Genomic DNA, 19,654 nt, shown 5'->3' on the forward strand with positions numbered 1-19,654 from the left:
CTTGGATGCCCTTCTGGCAATGTCGTCAGCTTCCTTGTTGGTTCCTCGGGGCACATGCTGCAACTCCAAGCCCAGGAACTGCTTCTCCATCTTGCGTACCTCCGCGAGGTATGCCTCCATGTGTTCATCCTTCGGCTCATATACCTTGTTGGAGAAGTTGACGAGGAGCTGCAAGTCGCCCCTGATGGTGAGACGCTTCACCCCCAGTGCCGCCACAGCCTTCAGGCCGGCTATGAGGCCTTCATACTCTGCGATGTTGTTGGAGACATTCTCGCCCTGCTGGAGGCGGAGCTGCACGGTGTAGTAGAGCTTGTCCCGAGTGAGCGAGATGAGCACTGCTCCAGCCCCCGCTCCTTGGCACGCGAAGGCACCATCGAAATACATGACCCAGTCGTCGGGCGACTCACTTCCCGGCTAGAGGGACCGGTCCTCGCCTATTTCAAGCGCTGGGGTGTCTGTCCATTCTGCCACAAAATCGGCGAGCGCGGCTCCCTTGATCACCCTGGTGGTGCTGAACTCCAACTGGAACACTTGCAGCTCGATGTTTCACTCGGCGACCCTCCCGGCGGAGTTGGGGCTCCTGAGCACCCTCTCCAATGGGTAGGCCGAGACGACTTTGATTAGGTGGCCTTGAAAGTAGTGCCACAGCTTTCGTGAGGCCACCAGGAGCGCGAGTAGGAGCTTCTAAGGCATGGGGTATCGTGCTCTTGCATCCCGCAACACCGTGCTGAGGAAGTATACCGGTGCCCAACGAGGGTAGGCGTGCTGATGAGGCTTGCGTCTTCCGGGAGTTGGGGTGCCTCCTGAGGTGGTGGAGCCCCCAACGCTTGATCGCTTGTCGGGGCCTTTGCGGGTTCAGGAGCGTCGTCCTGCTGAGCTTGATCTTCTGCTGTTGCTGCGGTGGCCCTTGTGGCGCCCTCCTGGTCTTGCGTCGTCTCTGCTGGGGGTGTAGCTCGGCGCGATGCGCCCTTGGCTTGGTGTTCTTCCCAAACCGTCACTAGAGCCGCGCTGGCGGAGTAGGGAGTGGCGGCAAGATAGAGCACTAGGGGCTCGAGGGGTCGCGGCGCCACCATCACTGGAGGGATGGTCAGGTATCTCTTGAGGTCTTGAAATGCTCGGTCGGCCTCCAGGGTCCACTCGAATGGGCCCTTCTTCTTCATCAGCTTGAAAAAACGTAGGGCGCGCTCTCCCGGTTTGGAAACGAAGTGTCCCAACGCAGTCACCCGCCCAACAAGCTTCTGCATTCCCTTGAGGGTCTGCGGTGGGATCATGTCTTCAATGGCCTTGACCTTCTCTGGGTTGGCCTCGATCCCCCTGTGGGACACAAGGAAGCCTAGCAACTTGCCGGAAGGACGCCAAACACGCACTTCTCCGGGTTGAGTCGCAGGTCCACCTGGCGGAGGCTTTCAAAGGTCTCCTCCAAGTCTTGGATCAAGGTCCTCGCCTTCCGAGACTTCACCACGATGTCGTCGACATAGGCTTCGGCGTTCCTCCCGAGCTGCCAACCCAAGGCGATGTGCATGAGCCGCTGGAAGGTTGCGCCTGCGTTGCGTAGCCCGAAAGGCATGCAAGTGTAGCAGTATACCCCGCACGGGGTCAGGAAGGTTGTCTTTTCCACATCTTCTACCACCATCTTGATCTGGTGATACCCTGAGAACGCATCCAGGAAGCATAGCAAGTCGCACTCGGCAGTGGAGTCGACGATCTGGTCGATGCGTGGAAAGGGGGAACGGATCTTGGGGGCAGGCCTTGTTGAGGTTGGTGAAGTCGACGCACATCCGCTCCTTCCCGCCTTTCTTGGGGACGACGGCGGGGTTTGCCAGCCACTCGGGGTACCAAACCTCGCGAATGACACCCGCAACCTCCAACTTGCGGGTCTCTTAGACAATGAAAGCTTGCTTCTCCGTGGACTGCCGCCTCGCCTTCTGCTTCACGGGGCATACGTTGGGGCACACCTTCAGGTGGTGCTCTATCACCCCTCTTGGGACCCCTACTAGCTGATCGGGCTCCCAAGCGAACACTTCCTTGTTTGCGCACAAGAACTTCACCAGCGCCTCCTCCTGATCAGGCTCAAGGTTGGCGCCAATGGTAAAGGTGGCCCCTGAGGACCCGTCCTCCTCAACTGGTACTTGCTTGGTTTCTGCCTTGTCCTGAGTGAAAAACTGCTTCTTCTTGGTTGGTGCGGCTCCCTTGGCCTTGGAGGTATCCGCGTTGGCGGGTTGTGCTGTCGCGGCGGCCTTGAGGGCGAGCTTGAGCATCATCAAGGCTTCCTTGGTATCCCCAACTACCATGAGGACACTCTTGCTCCCGGGCATCTTCATGAGGTTGTAAGCTAGATGGGTCGCCGCCATGAACTGAGCCAAGGCTGGGTACCCGAGGATGGCGTTGTACGGGAGGCCAATGTGGGCGATGTCGAAGTCAATGAGCTCGGTGCGGTAGCTGTCGCGCGTGCCGAAGGTCACAGGGAGGCGGATCTGCCCCAGGGAGCGAGCGGAGCCTCCACAAACCTGTGAGAAAGGCTTGCTAGGGCGGAGCCGCTCGAGCGGTACGTGAAGAAGGCTGAAGCCCTCGACGGAGAGCACGTTGAGGCCGGCGCCACCGTCAATGAGCGTCTTGGTGATGGACACATGGCAGATGGTGGGCATGCAAAGCATTGGGAGCGCACCTGAGCCGACAGTGGAGGCGGGATGATCCCCCGAGTCGAAGGTGAGGTCGGCCTCGGGTGCGGCCCAGCCCGGCGGAGCCCCCGGGCGCTTGGAAGTGGCACCGATCTGGCGAAAGAACGGCTTGACATGACGATCCGAGGGTGGTGCTTGTGAGCCGCCGAGGAGGGTTGCAACCGCGTGGTGCACCGGTGCCGCGTAGCGCGCAACGAAGAGGCCGCGCAACTCCTCCCAGAACGTCACCGTGGATCCGGGGAGGTAGAGCAGCCAGGCGCGCGGTGCGTCAGTGAGGGTCATGGGAAGCCAGTTGGCCATGACCTTGTCGTCGTCCCCGGCCTTAAGGACGGCCTCCTCATACGCTAGTAGGAAAGCCGACGGGTCCGCCGCGCCGTCGTAGCGCGGCGGCATCTCCAGCTTGAACTTGGGTGGCCACTGCACCTGCCGCAGGGCGGGAGCAAGGGCTCGGAGCCCCCGAGAGTCACTATGGGCACCCGTAGATCCAGCCGGCAGGGCGGCGGCAACCATGGAGAATGGGCGTGAAGATGGTGGAGCGCGAATCGACGGAAGGAAAACTCCGGCGCACCCCTACCTTGCGCGCCAAATGTCGGATTTCGGGTTCCGGCAAAACCCTTAAGGTTTGAATACTGGGATGCACGCGAAGATCTCTCCCTCACCGATCACGCCCTCACTCACTTCGCGATTTCTAAGCTAGGCACATGAACTCACAACACACGAGACACAAGATTTATACTGGTTCGGGCCACCGTTGTGGTGTGATACCCTACTCCAGTGTGGTGGTGGTGGATTGCCTCTTGGGCTGAGGATGAATAGTACAAGGGGAAGAAGAGCCTCCTGAGGAGAGGTGTTCTTGTGCTTGGTGAACTTGTGGTTGTCCGGATCCCTCCGCTAGCTATGGTGGTGGCTAGTCCTATTTATAGAGGCCCTGTTCCTCTCCCCAAATATTGAGCGGGAAGGGAGCCAACAACGACCAATTTGAAAGGGGACGGCTAGTACAGCTTATCCTGACAAAAATAGTCTTCGCCTGCCAAAGGCTCTGGTGGTGACGCCGTCTTGGGCTTCACGGTGACCTCCGTCCTACCGTCCTGCTGGTCTTGGTCTCGTTGCACCAATATGGAAATCTTTGCTTGACGCCTCGGTACTCTTCGTCTGCGCTTGCCTCATTAGCACCGAAGTGGAAACGAGGACACTGTGCGCGCTGGCACCCGCCTGGCCTTGGTCGTCATGGCTCACGTCACTGGAACCTCGCGAGGTTTGTCTTGCCTCGATCTCTCCGCCCCTCGCGAGCCAGCCTGGTGAGGCCGCTCCTGAGGAGGTCTTGTGTCGTCCGTCTCGCGAGGCTTGGCCCCTCGTGAGGGTCTTGAATGCTTGTTGGTGAAGATGGGCCGTACGGGCCCACTTGCAGAGCCACACCGTGGGCTGCAGGCAGGCAAGTCTAGGACCCCCGTTCCCAGAACGCCGACACCAATCATAAGTGCATATGATCCAAGAAGAGAAAGTATGTTAGCTTATGCCTCTCCCTCATATGAAATTGCAATGACGACTACCGGTCTTGTTAACAATTGCCTAAGACAATTCCGCACACCGACCCATCATTATTCCACACTCGCAATTTATAATATTTAGTAATATATTCTAATTTTATGATAACAACACCTACTTTTATATTTTAGCTCTTCGATATCACGCAAAGTTATCCTCTTCATACCCACAACGTAGTTTTATTTCTCATTTCTAGTTGGAAGCAAACGTTCGGTATACGTAGAGTCGTATGAGTGACAGATAGGACTTGAGAGAATATTGATCTTACCTTTAGCTCCTTGTGGGTTCGACACTCCATACTTATCACTTCCACCATTGAAAATTGCTACGATGATTCCCTACACTTGGGGATTATCAGCTAGTAGTACAGGTTAGGTCTTTTAGTCATCACAGGGCGGCGTTTGGCGGATGGTGACCCTTCTTCGTCGAGTTGGTCTTCCGGACTCCGATCCTCTCCTAGATCGATTGAAGGGTTCAACGACGACAAATGCGGCTCCAAGACGTCGATCTTTAATGGCACATGCATAAAGACTTCCCGATTGTCATCAACAAGCTCATGCCGGCTCCAATAGGGAAGCGGAGACAGCGGCGTGTCGGCAGCTCGTCCTAGCGATAGTACTGGTCATTTGATGGTCTAAATATCTTGATATAATTTGATTAAGTTTGAGATGCTTTGTATTTCTGATGAACTTTTATAAGAGATCTGGATGCTTTTCTCTGAAGAAAAAAAACATTTCTCTCATTGGTAAGCAGTCAAAGTGTACGCTCCATGCACCCACCAGCACGGCATATAAGAGACGGAGCACTAACACCAAAAGAGAAATATTTCCAGCCGATCTGCACACGATCGATCAAAGAAGCGGTCAAAGGATGTTCTAGATGAAACAAGTAGCACTCAGCATCGCTAGACCAAAGACCCGTCTAAGCATTTGAATATTACACATACAAGTCCTTTCCTTCCGCAGGAGAATCTGTTAGTCCAGTCAAACTTCTTACTCTTCCAACCGGGACAACGAGCCCTAGCCAGTGACGCCGCAGTGCGATCTTTGCCTCTCCGGCCGGCCACCAGCTCTATAAAAGGGTCTCCCATTCCCCCGCACTGGCACACACCGAACCATCACGACCGCCCACAGACGCCGGCTGTGTCGTATGAACGCCGGCACGCTGACCGCTGACGGCTGAGCGAGCGGGAGGAGATGGGGGAGAGGTGCGCCCTGGCCACGGAGCTGGCGCAGGTGCTCGACACGGTGAGGCAGCTGGAGGCGCACATGGGCGTGAAGGGCGGCGCTGACAGAGGGGAGACCTGCCGGGCGCTGGTGTCGAGCATGCGCTCCTCCGTCGACAGGTCCATCCACATCGCCATGTCGTCGTGCTGCGTGGTCCTCGGAGCGCCGGAGTCGCCGCCGTCTGCAGGAGGCAGCCCCCGCAGCGGCGGCTCTGACCAGGCTGCCGACTCCCCTTGCCGCGGCGCTCATGCAGCTGGGCAGTCCAAGAAGAGGTAATTAAGAGCAAACAAAAGCCTAAATCCAAGCTTGTTGATTATCCCGTTTCTTGGTATTAAGATGGTTGCTAGGAGTGCAGGAAAACACAGCCCAAGTGGAGCACGCAGGTGAGGGTGAACTCCGTAGAGGACGTCGGCCCCCTCGACGACGGCTTCAGCTGGAGGAAGTACGGTCAGAAGGACATCCTCGGCGCCAAGTACCCAAGGTCAGCGACGACGCTCGAGCACCTCAGACCAAGCGAGCGAGCTATCATTTCAAGAGGACTGACTAAATTGAGCTTCTTGCAGGGCCTACTTCCGGTGCACCCACCGGCACACGCAGGGCTGCTACGCCAGCAAGCAGGTGCAGCGTGCTCACGGCGACCCGCTGCTCTTCGACGTCGTGTACCACGGGAACCACACGTGCGCGCAGGGCAAGCACAGCAACAGCCAGAGGCCGCAGCCCGCAGCAAGCGGAGAGCACCGGCAGCCGCAGCCTGCAGGCGGACAGGAACGGATCTCCGTTGGACAGGAGACCGAGGGCGGCGTGGCGCCTGCGTTCTCGTTCCCCTCCAAACAAGCAGGCGCCGACACGGGCAGCGACTTCCAGGCCGGCTGTGCCACCACTGCATCCCCCTTCATGTCGCCGGCGACGTCAGAGTGCAAGGCCTCCACGACGGAATCCCCGATGGGGGACATGGACTTCATGCTCCAGCTGGCCGACGCCGATTTCTTGGACAACTCGCGCTATCTCTAAGTCTCCGCAGGACTACTAGGCAACGAATTATGAGTTCAGGATGCTAGCTCCGAGCTTGTAAGATTCTAAGCTGATGAATGCACATGCCACTTGTTCGAGCTTTACACTGCATGCCGCTTGTTCTGAGTCCTGATGGATCTGAATTAAGTGACGACCAGATGAGTCATCATGGATCTGAATTCTGAAACCTACGTTCGTGGACCAGGGTCGTACCAGATGCCAGGCCCAGGATTATCATGAAAAATATAACTTGCCGTCACCAGCAGGTCACTGAGACACTGACTAGCCACGACAAAACGAAACAGCAAAACAACAATAAAGACTGGATGATGCCGCGAGAGGCAGTCAAGTCTGACGATGACAGACATAGATGATAATGTTAAGGTTGCATTTGGATGTCATTAGTCGGGGTCAGAATCGTGAATTGTTATTCCCATGGTCTCTTTGGGTGACTTCGTGCATCTCTAGCAGATCCCCTAAACATACTTCTACTTCTATCGAGAATCCTAGACGCACAGCAGTTAGGGGCTTCTCACGGGATAAACAACGTTAATTAATCCCCCCCCCACCCCCCCCCGCGCGCGATTTTCAGGGGGTGGGCCCCACCTCCTTTCCCATCTCCAATAGAAAACGTCCACCTAAGCCCAGTCCGTTGAATCTGTAATAACCATCCCATGTGTGTAGCATTGCTCTACTTCTATTCAAGGGTTAAAAGTGAGTTTTAGAGAGTTAAGCAAGAGCTAGCAGATTTCTTAAAACCAACTTTACTATAAAAAATTGTCTCACTCAAAGATTTTTAGGATATATAAGGGTTTGCTATCTGCAGAATAGTGATTTCCCTAAAAAAATAGTGAAGTGGGAAAGGAGGCGCTTTTGACAAATTTTATATAGGGAATCTGCTACAGATGCCCTTAGTAACCTTCAGAAATACTGAGCGTCCCTCCCGCCCACCTCCACGAGCATGCGCTCAACACAAAGCCCTCCCACTCTACTTTCAGCTGAACATTACCCCCCCCCCATCCCAAATGATGGCATCTCCCAAACCTTCCTCGTTGTCTCTCTGGCCATCTTTGGACGTCCTCCCCGTGAGAACCTTCATCTCCCGTTATCTGCTTCACTTCGACATCAGATAGGCCATCGGCGACATGGTTCCAGCGAGCTCTCTTCCCCGCCACCTCACGTCTCAATCTTTTGTGCAACCTACTGGATCGAGGTTGTGGTTGAGTTGATCCTACTCGTGGAGGAGAGAGATGGTAGGGGCACGGGAGGTACGTGACGAATGCACGGCAGTCGTCGGGGATGGGAGACACAAAGGAGTGCCAATGGGAGGGGCGGTTGTGTCCGTAAATTGGTACACATTTCTAACTACTGTAGCAGGCCGAAGTTGTGTGTTTATATTTGGATGAAACGACGTCACGGTGGAGTACAGGATATTGCTGTTACATGGAGAGATGCTATTCTTACATGTTCCTACAAAATATTTACGTATTGTTAGAGGATGTGTAACTGTCTTGTGTAACTGTCTGGAGTAGAACATGGAAATGACGACCATCAAATTGAACTAGCACGTAACAATTTTGTAAACCTATATGTAAGAATAGCATCGCTCGTTGGTATAGTTATGTGAGGATCAAGAAGACGAAGATTACAACTCATGTGGGTAGGCTTTACTCAACCATAACCAAGATACAAGATATCTAGAAGATTTCACTTTAACAGCTCGCCTCAAATCATGCTTCGGTAAGAGTGATATTGCGCTTGAATTCTTCTAGATGTCAAACTAGTAAATCCTTTGTAAAGACATATGCAACTTGATCCTTTGAAAACACAAACTGAGTTTCATTAAACTTACTGATCACCCTTTCTCTAACAAAGTGATAGTCAATCTCAACATGCTTGGTATGAGCATGGAAGATGGGATTGGCTAAGAGATAGATTGCAATATTGTCACATCATAAACATGAAGTTTTTCATGTAGGCATACCCAACTCTTTGAGTAGTAATTGTACCCAAATAAGTTCAAGTGTATTATTAGCAAAAGCCTTATACTCTGCTTTTGTACTTGATTGAGATACACTGGCTTGTTTCCTGACACTCCAAGATACTAGGTTTGATCCATAAAATATTGCAAACTCTCTCTTTGATTTTCTATCATCAATGCATGCCCAATCTGGATCTGAGAAATCATTTAACAAAGTGGATGATGACTTTCTATATGCAAGGCATGTGTTGATCGTGTGTTTAACATATCTAAGGTACTGCCCCGGGTTGTTATATCTGTTGACCTGATGCATGCGATCCCAAGAAGAATTTGAGGACACCATCCCACCTGGTGCGGTAGACCCCAAAGCGGGGTCATCTGTACTATCATCACTAGCAGACACAGACCCTGCGTGTTTAGGCAATTCAATGTGTGGAATTGAGCTGTTGGTGCAAACAAACTCTGTGGGCCTAGGCGACAGGCCACCCGATCGCACACGGTGGACAATTGGTGGTGTGGTGCCTCCTGGTTGACTGGTCGGAGTAGTCGGTATCAAGGTAGCCATGACATCAGGTGTAGAGTGATGGGCCTAGGATCACACACACGAATCAACATGGGATTGCGTACCAAGATCTCGTTCGAATCTCGTGCCGCCTCTTTCACCTTGCACCACATGAGATTTGGGGTTGTTTAACCCCAAATTTTAATTTTTTTTGAATGGGATTTTCACCTAGATATTTTTGTGTCACATGTATCAGGCACGTTCATGTGACCTATCTTGTAGTAGGTGTGTTAGTAGAACAAGTCACATTTTGAGTATTAGAGTTATTGTCACTCCACTCCATCGAGGAGAGGCTACTGAAGGAAATATGCCCTAGAGGCAATAATAAAGTTGTTATTTATATTTCCTTATATCATGATAAATGTTTATTATTCATGCTAGAATTGTATTAACTGGAAACTTAGTACATTTGTGAATATATAGACAAACAGAGTGTCACTAGTATGCTTCTACTTGACTAGCTCGTTGAATCAAAGATGGTTAAGTTTCCTAGCCATATACATGAGTTGTCATTTGATTAAACAGGGTCACATCATTAGAGAATGATGTGATTGACTTGACCCATTCCGTTAGCTTAGCATTCAATCGTTTAGTATATTGCTATTGCTTTCTTCATGACTTATACATGTTCCTATGACTATGAGATTATGCAACTCCCGAATACCGTAGGAACACTATGTGTGCTACCAAACATCACAACGTAACTGGGTGATTATAAAGGTGTTCTACAGGTATCTTCAATGGTACTTGTTGAGTTGGCATAGATCAAGATTATGATTTGTCACTCCGATTGTCGGAGAGGTATCTCTGGGCCCTTTCGATAATGCACATCACTTTAAGCCTTGCAAGCAATGCAACTAATGAGTTAGTTGCGGGATGATGTATTACGGAACGAGTAAAGAGACTTGCCGGTAAGGATATTGAACTAGGTATTGAGATACCGACGATAGAATCTTGGGAAACAAACATACCGATGACAAAGGGAACAACGTATGTTGTTATGCGGTTTGACCGACAAAGATCTTCGTAGAATATGTAGGAGCCAATATGAGCATCCAGGTTCCGTTATTGGTTATTGACCAGAGACGAGTCTCGGTCATGTCTACATAGTTCTCGAACCCGTAGGGTCTACGCGCTTAACGTTCGGTGACAATCAGTAATATGAGTTTATGTGTTTTGATGTACCGAAGGTAGTTAGGAGTCCTGTATGAGATCGGGGACATGACGAGGAGTCTCGAAATGGTCGAGACGTAAAGATCGATATATTGGACGACTATATTCAGACATCGTAAAGGTTCCGAGTGATTCGGGTATTTTTCGGAGTACCGGAGAGTTATGGGAATTCGCCGGGCAGTATATGGGCCTTATTGGTCTTTAGGGGAAATAGAGAGGGGAGGCTGCGCCCCCCCCCCCAAGGCTTAATCCGAATTGGACTAGGAGGTGGGGCGGTGCCCCCTCCTTCCTTCTCTTCTCTTTTCCCTTTCCTTCTCTCCTACTCCTACTACATGGAAGGGGAGAATCCTACTCCCGGTGGGAGTAGGACTCCCCTTGGGGCGCGCCTAGGAGGGCCGGCCTCTCCCCCTCCTCCACTTCTTTATATACGGGGAGGGGGGCATCCCTTGGAGACACAACAATTGATCATTGATCTCTTAGCCGTGTGCGGTGCCCCCCTCCACCATAATCCACCTCGGTCATATCGTAGCGGTGCTTAGGCGAAGCCCATCGTCAGTAGCTTCATCAACACCGTCACCACGCTGTCGTGCTGACGAAGCCCTTCCCGAAAGCTCTACTGGATCGTGAGTTCGCGGGATGTCACCGAGCTGAACGTGTGCTGAACGCGGAGGTGCCGTACGTTCGGTACTGAGGATCGGTCAATCGTGAAGACGTACGACTACATCAACCACGTTGTCATAACGCTTCCACTTACGGTCTACGAGGGTACGTAGATGACACTCTCCCCTCTCGTTGCTATGCATCACCATGATCTTGCGTGTGCGTAGGAAAATTTTGAAATTACTACGTTCCCCAACAGTAGCATCCGAGCCAGGTTTATGCGTAGATGTTATATGCATGAGTAGAACACAAAGGAGTTGTGGGCGTGGGTATATACATATTTCTTGCCATCACTAGCTGATTCTTGATTCAGCGGCATTGTTGGATGAAGCGTCCCAGACCGACATTACGCGTACGCTTACGCGAGACTGGTTCTACCGACGTGCTTCGCACACAGGTGGCTAGTGGGTGTCTATTTCTCCAGCTTTAGTTGAATCGGATTCAATGAACAAGGTTCTTTCTGAAGATCAAAAAGCAATCACTATACTGCGTTGTGGTTTTTGATGCGTAGGTAAGAACGGTTCTTGCTCAGCCCATGCAGCCACGTAAATTTTGCAACAACAAAGTAGAGGACGTCTAACTTGTTTTTGCAGGGCATGTTGTGATGTGATATGGTCAAGACGTGATGAGATATAAATTATTGTATGAGATGATCATGTTTTGTTAAAGTTATTGGCAACTGGCAGAAGCCTTATGGTTGTCTATTTATTGCATAAGATGCAAGTGCCATGTAATTGCTTACTTTATCACGATGCAATAGCAATAGTTGCAAAAGAAATAGTTGGCGAGACAACCATGTGACGACACATTGATAGAGATCAAGATGATGGAGATCATGGTGTCATGCCGGTGACGATAGAGATCATGACGGTACTTTGGAGATGGAGATCAAAGGCGCAAGATGATCATGGCTGTATCATGTCACATATATTGATTGCAAGTGATGTTTATCCTTTATGTATCTTATTCTGCTTTGATTGACGGTAGCATTATAAGATGATCTCTCACTAAAATTTTTATGGTACAAGTGTTCTACCTGAGTATGCACCATTGCAAAAGTTCGTCGTGTCGAGACACCACGTGATGATCGGGTGTGATAAGCTCAAAGTTCTTATACAACGGGTGCAAGCTAGTTTTGCACACGCAGAATACTCGGGTTAAACTTGACGAGCCTAGCATATACAGATATGGCCTTGGAACACTGAGACCGAAAGGTCGAGCGTGAATCATATAGTAGATATGATCAACATAGTGATGTTCACCATTGAAAACTACTCCATTTCATGTGATGATCGGTTATGGTTTAGTTGATTTGGATCACGTGATCACTTAGATGATTAGAGGGATATCTATATAAGTGGGAGTTCATAAGTAATATGATTAATTGAACTTTAATGTATCATGAACTTAGTCCTGATAGTATTTGCATAACTATGTTGTAGATCAATAGCTCACGATGTAGCTCCCCGTTTATTTTGATATGTTCCTAGAGAAAAACTATGTTGAAAGATAATTGTAGAAATGATGAGGATTGGATCCGTGATCTAAGGATTATCCTCATTGCTGCACAGAAGAATTATGTCCTTGATGCACCGCTAGGTGATAGACCTATTGCAGGAGCAGATGCAGACGTTATGAACGTTTGACAAGCTCGGTATGATGACTACTTGATAGTTTAGTGCACCATGCTTTACGGCTTAGAACAGGGACTTCAAAAATGTTTCGAAGGCCACAGAGCATATAAGATGTTCCAAGAGCTGAAATTGGTATTTCAGACTCATGTCCGAGTCGAGAGGTATGAGACCTCTGACAAGTACTTTGCCTACAAGATGGAGGAGAATAGCTCAGCTAGTGAGCATGTGCTTAGAATGTCTGAGTACTACAATCACTTGAATCAAGTGGGAGATAATCTTCCAGATAAGATAGTGATTGACAGAGTTCTCTAGTCACTATCACCAAGTTACTAGAACTTCGTGATGAACTATAATATGCAAGGCATAACGGAAACGATTCCCAAGCTCTTCGTGATGCTGAAATCGACGAAGGTAGAAATCAAGAAAAGCATCAAGTGTTGATGGTTGACAAGACCACTAGTTTCAGGAAAAGGGTAAAGAAGGGGAACTTCAATAAGAACGGCAAGCAAGTTGCTGCTCAAGTTAAGAAGCCCAAGTCTAGACCTAAGCCTGAGACTAAGTGCTTCTACTGCAAAGGGACTAGTCACTGGAAGCAGAATTGCCCCAAGTATTTGGCGGATAAGAAGGATGGCAAAGTGAACAAAGGTATATTTGATATACATGTTATTGATGTGTACTTTACTAGTGTTTATAGCAACCCCTCAGTGTTTGATACTAGTTCAGTTGCTGAGATTAGTAACTCGAAATGGGAGTTGCAGAATGAACAGAGACTAGTTAAGGGTGAAGTGACGATGTGTGTTGGAAGTGGTTCCAAAATTAATATGATCATCATCGCACACTCCCTATACTTTCGGGATTAGTGTTGAACCTAAATAAATGTAATTTGGTGTTTGCGTTAAGCATGAATATGATTCGATCATGTTTATTGCAATATGATTATTCATTTAAGTTAGAGAATAATTGTTGTTCTGTTTACATGAATAAAACCTTCTATGGTTATACACCCAATGAAAATGGTTTGTTGGATCTCGATCGTAGTAATACACATATTCATAATATTGAAGCCAAAAGATGCAAAGTTAATAATGATAGTGCAACTTATTTGTGGCACTGCCGTTTAGGTCATATTGGTGTAAAGCGCATGAAGAAAATCCATGTTGATGGGCTTTTGGAATCACTTGATTATGAATCAGTTGATGCATGCGAACCATGCCTCATGGGCAAGATGACTAAGACTCCGTTCTCCGGAACAATGGAGCGAGCAACAGACTTGTTGGAAATAATACATATTGATGTATGTAGTCCGATGAGTGTTGAGGCTCGCGGCAGGTATCGTTATTTTCTGACCTTCACAGATGATTTGAGTAAGACATGGGTATATCTTCTTGATGAAACATAAATCTGAAACATTTGAAAAGTTTAAATAATTTCAGAGTGAAGTGGAAATCATCGTAACAAGAAAATAAAGTTTCTACGATCTGATCGTGGAGGACAATATTTGAGTTACGAGTTTGGTCTTCATTTGAAACAATGCGGAGTAGTTTCGCAACTCGCGCCACCTGGAACACCACAGCGTAATGGTGTGTCCGAACATCGTAACCGTACTTTATTCGATATGGTGCAATCTATGATGTCTCTTACCGATTTACCACTATCATTTTGGGGTTATGCATTAGAGACAGCTGCATTCACGTTAAATAGGGCACCATCTAAATCCGTTAAGATGACGCCATATGAACTGTGGTTTAGCAAGAAACCAAAGTTGTCGTTTCTTAAAATTTGGGGTTGTGATGCTTTTGTGAAAAAGTTTCATCCTGATAAGCTCAAACCCAAATCAAAGAAATGTGTCTTCACAAGATACCCAAAGGAGACAGTTAGGTACACCTTCTATCATAGATCCAAAGGCAAGACATTCGTTACTAAGAATGGATCCTTTCTAGAGAAGGAGTTTCTCTCGAAAGAAGTGTGTGGGAGGAAAGTAGAACTTGATGAGGTAACTCTACCTGCTCCCTTATTGGAAAGTAGTTCATCACAGAAATCCGTTCCTATGACTCCTACACCAATTAGTGAGGAAGCTAATGATGATGATCATGTAACTTCAGATCAAGTTACTACCGAACCTCATAGGTCAACCAGATTGAGATCCGCACTAGAGTGGCACGGTAATCCTGTTCTGGATGTCATGTTACTTGACCATGACGAACCTACGAACTATGAGGAAGCGATGATGAGCCCAGATTCCGTGAAATGACTTTAGACCATGAAATCTGAGATGGGATCCATGTATGAGAACAAAGTATGGACTTTGATTGACTTTCCCGATGATCGGTGAGTCATTGAGAATAAATGGATTTTCAAGAGGAGGACGGACACTGATAGTGGTGTCACTATCTACAAAGCTTGAATTGTCGCAAAAGGTTTTCGACAAGTTCAAGATGTTGACTATGATGAGATTTTCTCACTCGTGGCGATGCTTAAAAGTCTGTCTGAATCATGTTAGCAGTTGCCGCATTTTATGAAATATGGCAAATGGATGTCAAAACTGCATTCCTTAATGGATTTCTTAAAGAAGAGTTGTATATGATGCAACCAGAAGGTTTTGTCGATCCTAAATGTGCTAACAAAGTGAGCAAGCTCCAGCGATCCATCTATGGACTGGTGCAAGCATCTAGGAGTTGGAATATATGCTTTGATAAAGTGATCAAAACATATGGTTTTATACAGACTTGCGGTGAAGCCTGTATTTATAAGAAAGTGAGTGGGAACACTACAGCATTTCTGATAAGTATATGTGAATGACATATTGTTGATCGGAAATAATGTACAATTTTCTAGAAAGCATTAAGGAGTGTTTGAAAATAGTTTTTCAAAGAAAGACCTCGATGAAGCTGCTTACACATTGAGCATCAAAGATCTATAGAGATAGATCAAGACGCTTGATAAGTTTTTTTAATGAGTACATACCTTGACAAGATTTTGAAGTAGTTCAAAATAGACAGTCAAAGAAGGTGTTCTTGCCTGTGTTGCAAGGTGTGAAGTTGAGTAAAGACTCAAAACTCGACCAAAACAGAAAATAGAAAGAGAATGAAAATTCATTCCCTATGCCTCAATCACAGGTTCTATAAAGTATGCTATGTTGTTTACCAGTCCTATTGTATACCTTAGCATGATTCTGCCAAGGGAGTACAATAGTGATCTAGGAGTAGATCACTGGACAACGGTCAAAATTATCCTTAGAGGACTAAGAAAATATTTCTCGGTTATGGAGGTGATAAAAGAGTTCGTCGTAAAGAGTTACGTCGATGCAAGATTTTTACATCAATCTAGATGACTCTAAGTCTCAATCTGGATACATATTGAAAGTGGGAGCAATTAGCTAGAGTAGCTCCGTGCAGAGCATTATATACATAGAAATTTGCAAATACATACGGATCTGAATGTTGCAGACCCGTAGACTAAACTTTTCTCACAAGCAAAACATGATCACTATTTGGCTGTTAAACACATAGCGATGTGAACTAGATTATTGACTCTAGTAAACCCTTTGGGTATTAGTCACATGGAGATGTGAACTAATCACATAAAGATGTGAACTAGATTATTGACTGTAGTGCAAGTGGGATACTAAAGGAAATGTGCCCTAGAGGAAATAATAAAGTTGTTATTTATATTTCCTTATATCATGATAAATGTTTATTATTCATGCTAGAATTGTATTAGCCGAAAACTTAGTACATGTGTGAATATATAGACAAACAGAGTGTCACTAGTATGCCTCTACTAGACTAGCTTGTCGAATCAAAGATGGTTAAGTTTCCTAGCCATAGACATGAGTTGTCATTTGAATAAACGGGATCACATCATTAGAGAATGATGTGATTGACTTGACCCATTCCGTTAGCTTAGCATTCGATCGTTTAGTATATTGCTATTGCTTTCTTCATGACTTATACATGTTCCTATGACTATGAGATTATGCAACTCCCGAATACCGGAGGAACACTTTGTGTGCAACCAAACGTCTCAACATAACTGGGTGATTATAAAGGTGCTCTACAGGTATCTTCGATGGTACTTGTTGAGTTGGCATAGATCAAGATTAGGATTTGTCACTCCGATTATCGGAGAGGTATCTCTGGGCCCTCTTGATAATGCACATCACTTTAAGCCTTGCAAGCAATGCAACTAATGAGTTAGTTGTGGGATGATGTATTACGGAACGAGTAAAGAGACTTGTCGGTAACGAGATTGAACTAGGTATTTGATACGTCCATTTTGCATCATGCTTTTATATCGATATTTATTGCATTATGGGCTGTTATTACACATTATGTCACAATATTTATGCCTATTCTCTCTTATTTTACAAGGTTTACATAAAGAGGGAGAATGTTGGCAGCTGGGATTCTGGGCTGGAAAAGGAGCAAATATTAGAGACCTATTATGCACAGCTCCAAAAGTCCTGAAACTTCACGGAAGGCATTTTCAGAATATATAATAAATACTGAGCGCAAGAAGTTCACCGGGGGGCCACACCCTGCCCACGAGGGTGGGGGCGCGCCCTACCCCCCTGGGCGCGCCCCCCTACCTCGTGGGCCCCCTGGTGGCCCTCCGGTGGCCATCTTCTGCTATATGGAGTCTTTCGATGAGAAAAAATGATAAGCCATCTTTCCGGACGAGACTCCGCCGCCACGAGGCGGAACCTTGGCGGAACCAATCTAGGGCTCCGGCGGAGCTGTTTTGCGGGGGAAACTTCCCTCCGGGAGGGGAAAAATGCGATAGCCTGGCTTATTAGGGATGATAGATTACTCATATCAATAAGGAATTCCTTCTTTTCGGGGAGCCCATTCGGACAGAACTCCAAAGTTAAGCGTGCTCAGCTTGGAGTAGTGTCAGGATGGGTGACCGACCGGGAAGTTGCTCCCGAGTGCGCATGAGTGAGGATAAAGTGCGCAGAAAAGACTAGTATTGATCTGTGGGGCCAGTCTAGATCCCGCCAGGAGTAACGACCACCAGCGGGTGTGTCCGGGGCATTACAGAAATCATCGCCATCGTCATCACCAACGCTCCTCTCATCGGGAGAGGGCAATCTCCATCAACATCTTCACCAGCACCATCTCCTCTCAAAACCCTAGTTCATCTCTTGTATCCAATTCTTGTCTCCAAGTCCAGGATTGGTTCCCGTGGGTTGCTAGTAGTGTTAATTACTCCTTGTAGTTGATGCTAGTTGGTTTATTTGGTGAAAGATCATATGTTCAGATCCTATATGCATATTAATACCCCTCTGATTATGAACATGAATATGATTTGTGAGTAGTTACGTTTGTTCCTGAGGAGATGGGAGAAGTCTTGCTATTAGTAGTCATGTGAATTTGGTATTCGTTCGATATTTTGATGAGATGTATGTTGTCTCTCCTCTAGTGGTGTTATGTGAACGTCGACTACATGACACTTCACCATTATTTGGGCCTAGAGGAAGGCATTGGGAAGTAATAAGTAGATGATGGGTTGCTAGAGTGACAGAAGCTTAAACCCTAGTTTATGCGTTGCTTTGTAAGGGGCTGATTTGGATCCATATGTTTCATGCTATGGTTAGGTTTACCTTAATACTTTTGTTGTAGCTGCAGATGCTTTCAATAGAGGTTAATCATAAGTGGGATGCTTGTCCAAGTAAGGACAGTACCCAAGCACCGGTCCACCCACATACCAAATTATCAAAGTACCGAACGCAAATCATATGATCGTGATGAAACCTAGCTTGATGATATTCCCATGTGTCCTCGGGAGCGCTTTACATCATATAAGAGTTTGTCCAGGCTTGTCCTTTGCTACAAAAAGTATTGGGCCACCTTGCTGCACTTTATTACTCTTGTTACTTGTTACTCGTTACAAATTATCCTATCACAAAACTATCTGTTACCTATTATTTCAGTGCTTGCAGAGAATACCTTGCTGAAAACCGCTTATCATTTCCTTCTGCTCCTCGTTGGATTCAACACTCTTACTTATCGAAAGGACTACGGTAGATCCCCTGCACTTGTGGGTCATCAAGACTCTTTTCTGGCGCCGTTGCCGTGGAGTGAAGCGCCTTTGGTAGGTGGAATTTGGTAAGGAAAAATTTATATAGTGTGCTGAAATTTATTGTCACTTGTTACTATGGAAAGTAATCCTCCGAGGGGCTTGTTAGGGGTATGTTCACCCCGACCAGTAGAGCAAAGAGTTGCTCCTCAACCTACTAAACCTAATGAAAATGAAAATGTATGCTTTGAAATTCCTTCGGTTATGTTAGAAAAATTGCTAGCTAATCCTTTTGCAGGAGATGGAACAAAACATCCTGATGAGCACCTAATATATGTTGATGAAGTTTGTGGATTATTTAAGCTTGCAGGTGTGCCCGGATATGTTATTAAGAAGAAGGTCTTTCCTTTACCTTTGAATGGAGATGCATCGACATGGTATAGGCTATGTGATGATACAGGGTCATGGAACTACAAACGATTGAAATTGGAATTTCATCAGAAGTTTTATCCTATGCATCTTGTTCATCGTGATCGCAATTATATATATAATTTCTGGCCTCGCGAAGGAGAAAGCATCGCTCAAGCTTGGGGGAGGCTTAAATCAATGTTATATTCATGCGCCAATCATGATCTCCCAAGAGAAATGATTATTCAAAATTTATATGCTCGGCTTTCTGATAACAATCGCACCATGCTCGATACTTCTTGTGCTGGCTCTTCTATGACGAAGACTATTGAATTCAAATGGAATTTATTGGAAAGAATTAAATGCAACTCTGAAGATTGGGACCTCGACAAAGGTAAGGAGTCAGGTATGACACCTAAGTTTGATTGTGTTAAATATTTTATGGATACCGATGTTTTCCGTAAATTTAGCACTAAATATGGACTTGACTCTGAGATAGTAGCTTCTTTCTGTGAATCTTTTGCTACTCATGTTGATCTCCCTAGGGAGAAGTGGTTTAAATATCATCCTCCCATAGAAGTAAAAGTAGTTGCACCTATTAAAGTTGAAGAAAAGACTGTCACTTATAATGATCCTATCATTCCTACTGCTTATGTTGAGAAACCACCTTTCCCTGTTAGGATAAAAGATCATGCTAAAGTTTCAACTGTGGTTCGTAAAAGCAATATTAAAACTTATACACCTCCTGAGCAAGCTAA

General features: G+C 47.0%; 1 protein-coding gene across 1 annotated transcript; it reads left to right on the plus strand.

Moving 5' to 3' along the window:
- The first annotated feature begins 5,315 nt into the window (after positions 1-5,315).
- Positions 5,316-6,564, plus strand: LOC125548454 (transcription factor WRKY19-like). Its single transcript, XM_048712045.1, has 3 exons — positions 5,316-5,721; positions 5,805-5,930; positions 6,013-6,564. Exons 1-3 carry the CDS (start codon positions 5,420-5,422, stop codon positions 6,458-6,460), a joined length of 876 nt encoding a protein of 291 aa, XP_048568002.1. The 5' UTR covers positions 5,316-5,419; the 3' UTR covers positions 6,461-6,564.
- Positions 6,565-19,654: the final 13,090 nt, after the last annotated feature.

The sequence above is a fragment of the Triticum urartu genome, chromosome 3 (genome assembly GCF_003073215.2).
Source record: "Triticum urartu cultivar G1812 chromosome 3, Tu2.1, whole genome shotgun sequence".
Taxonomy (NCBI): domain Eukaryota; kingdom Viridiplantae; phylum Streptophyta; class Magnoliopsida; order Poales; family Poaceae; genus Triticum; species Triticum urartu.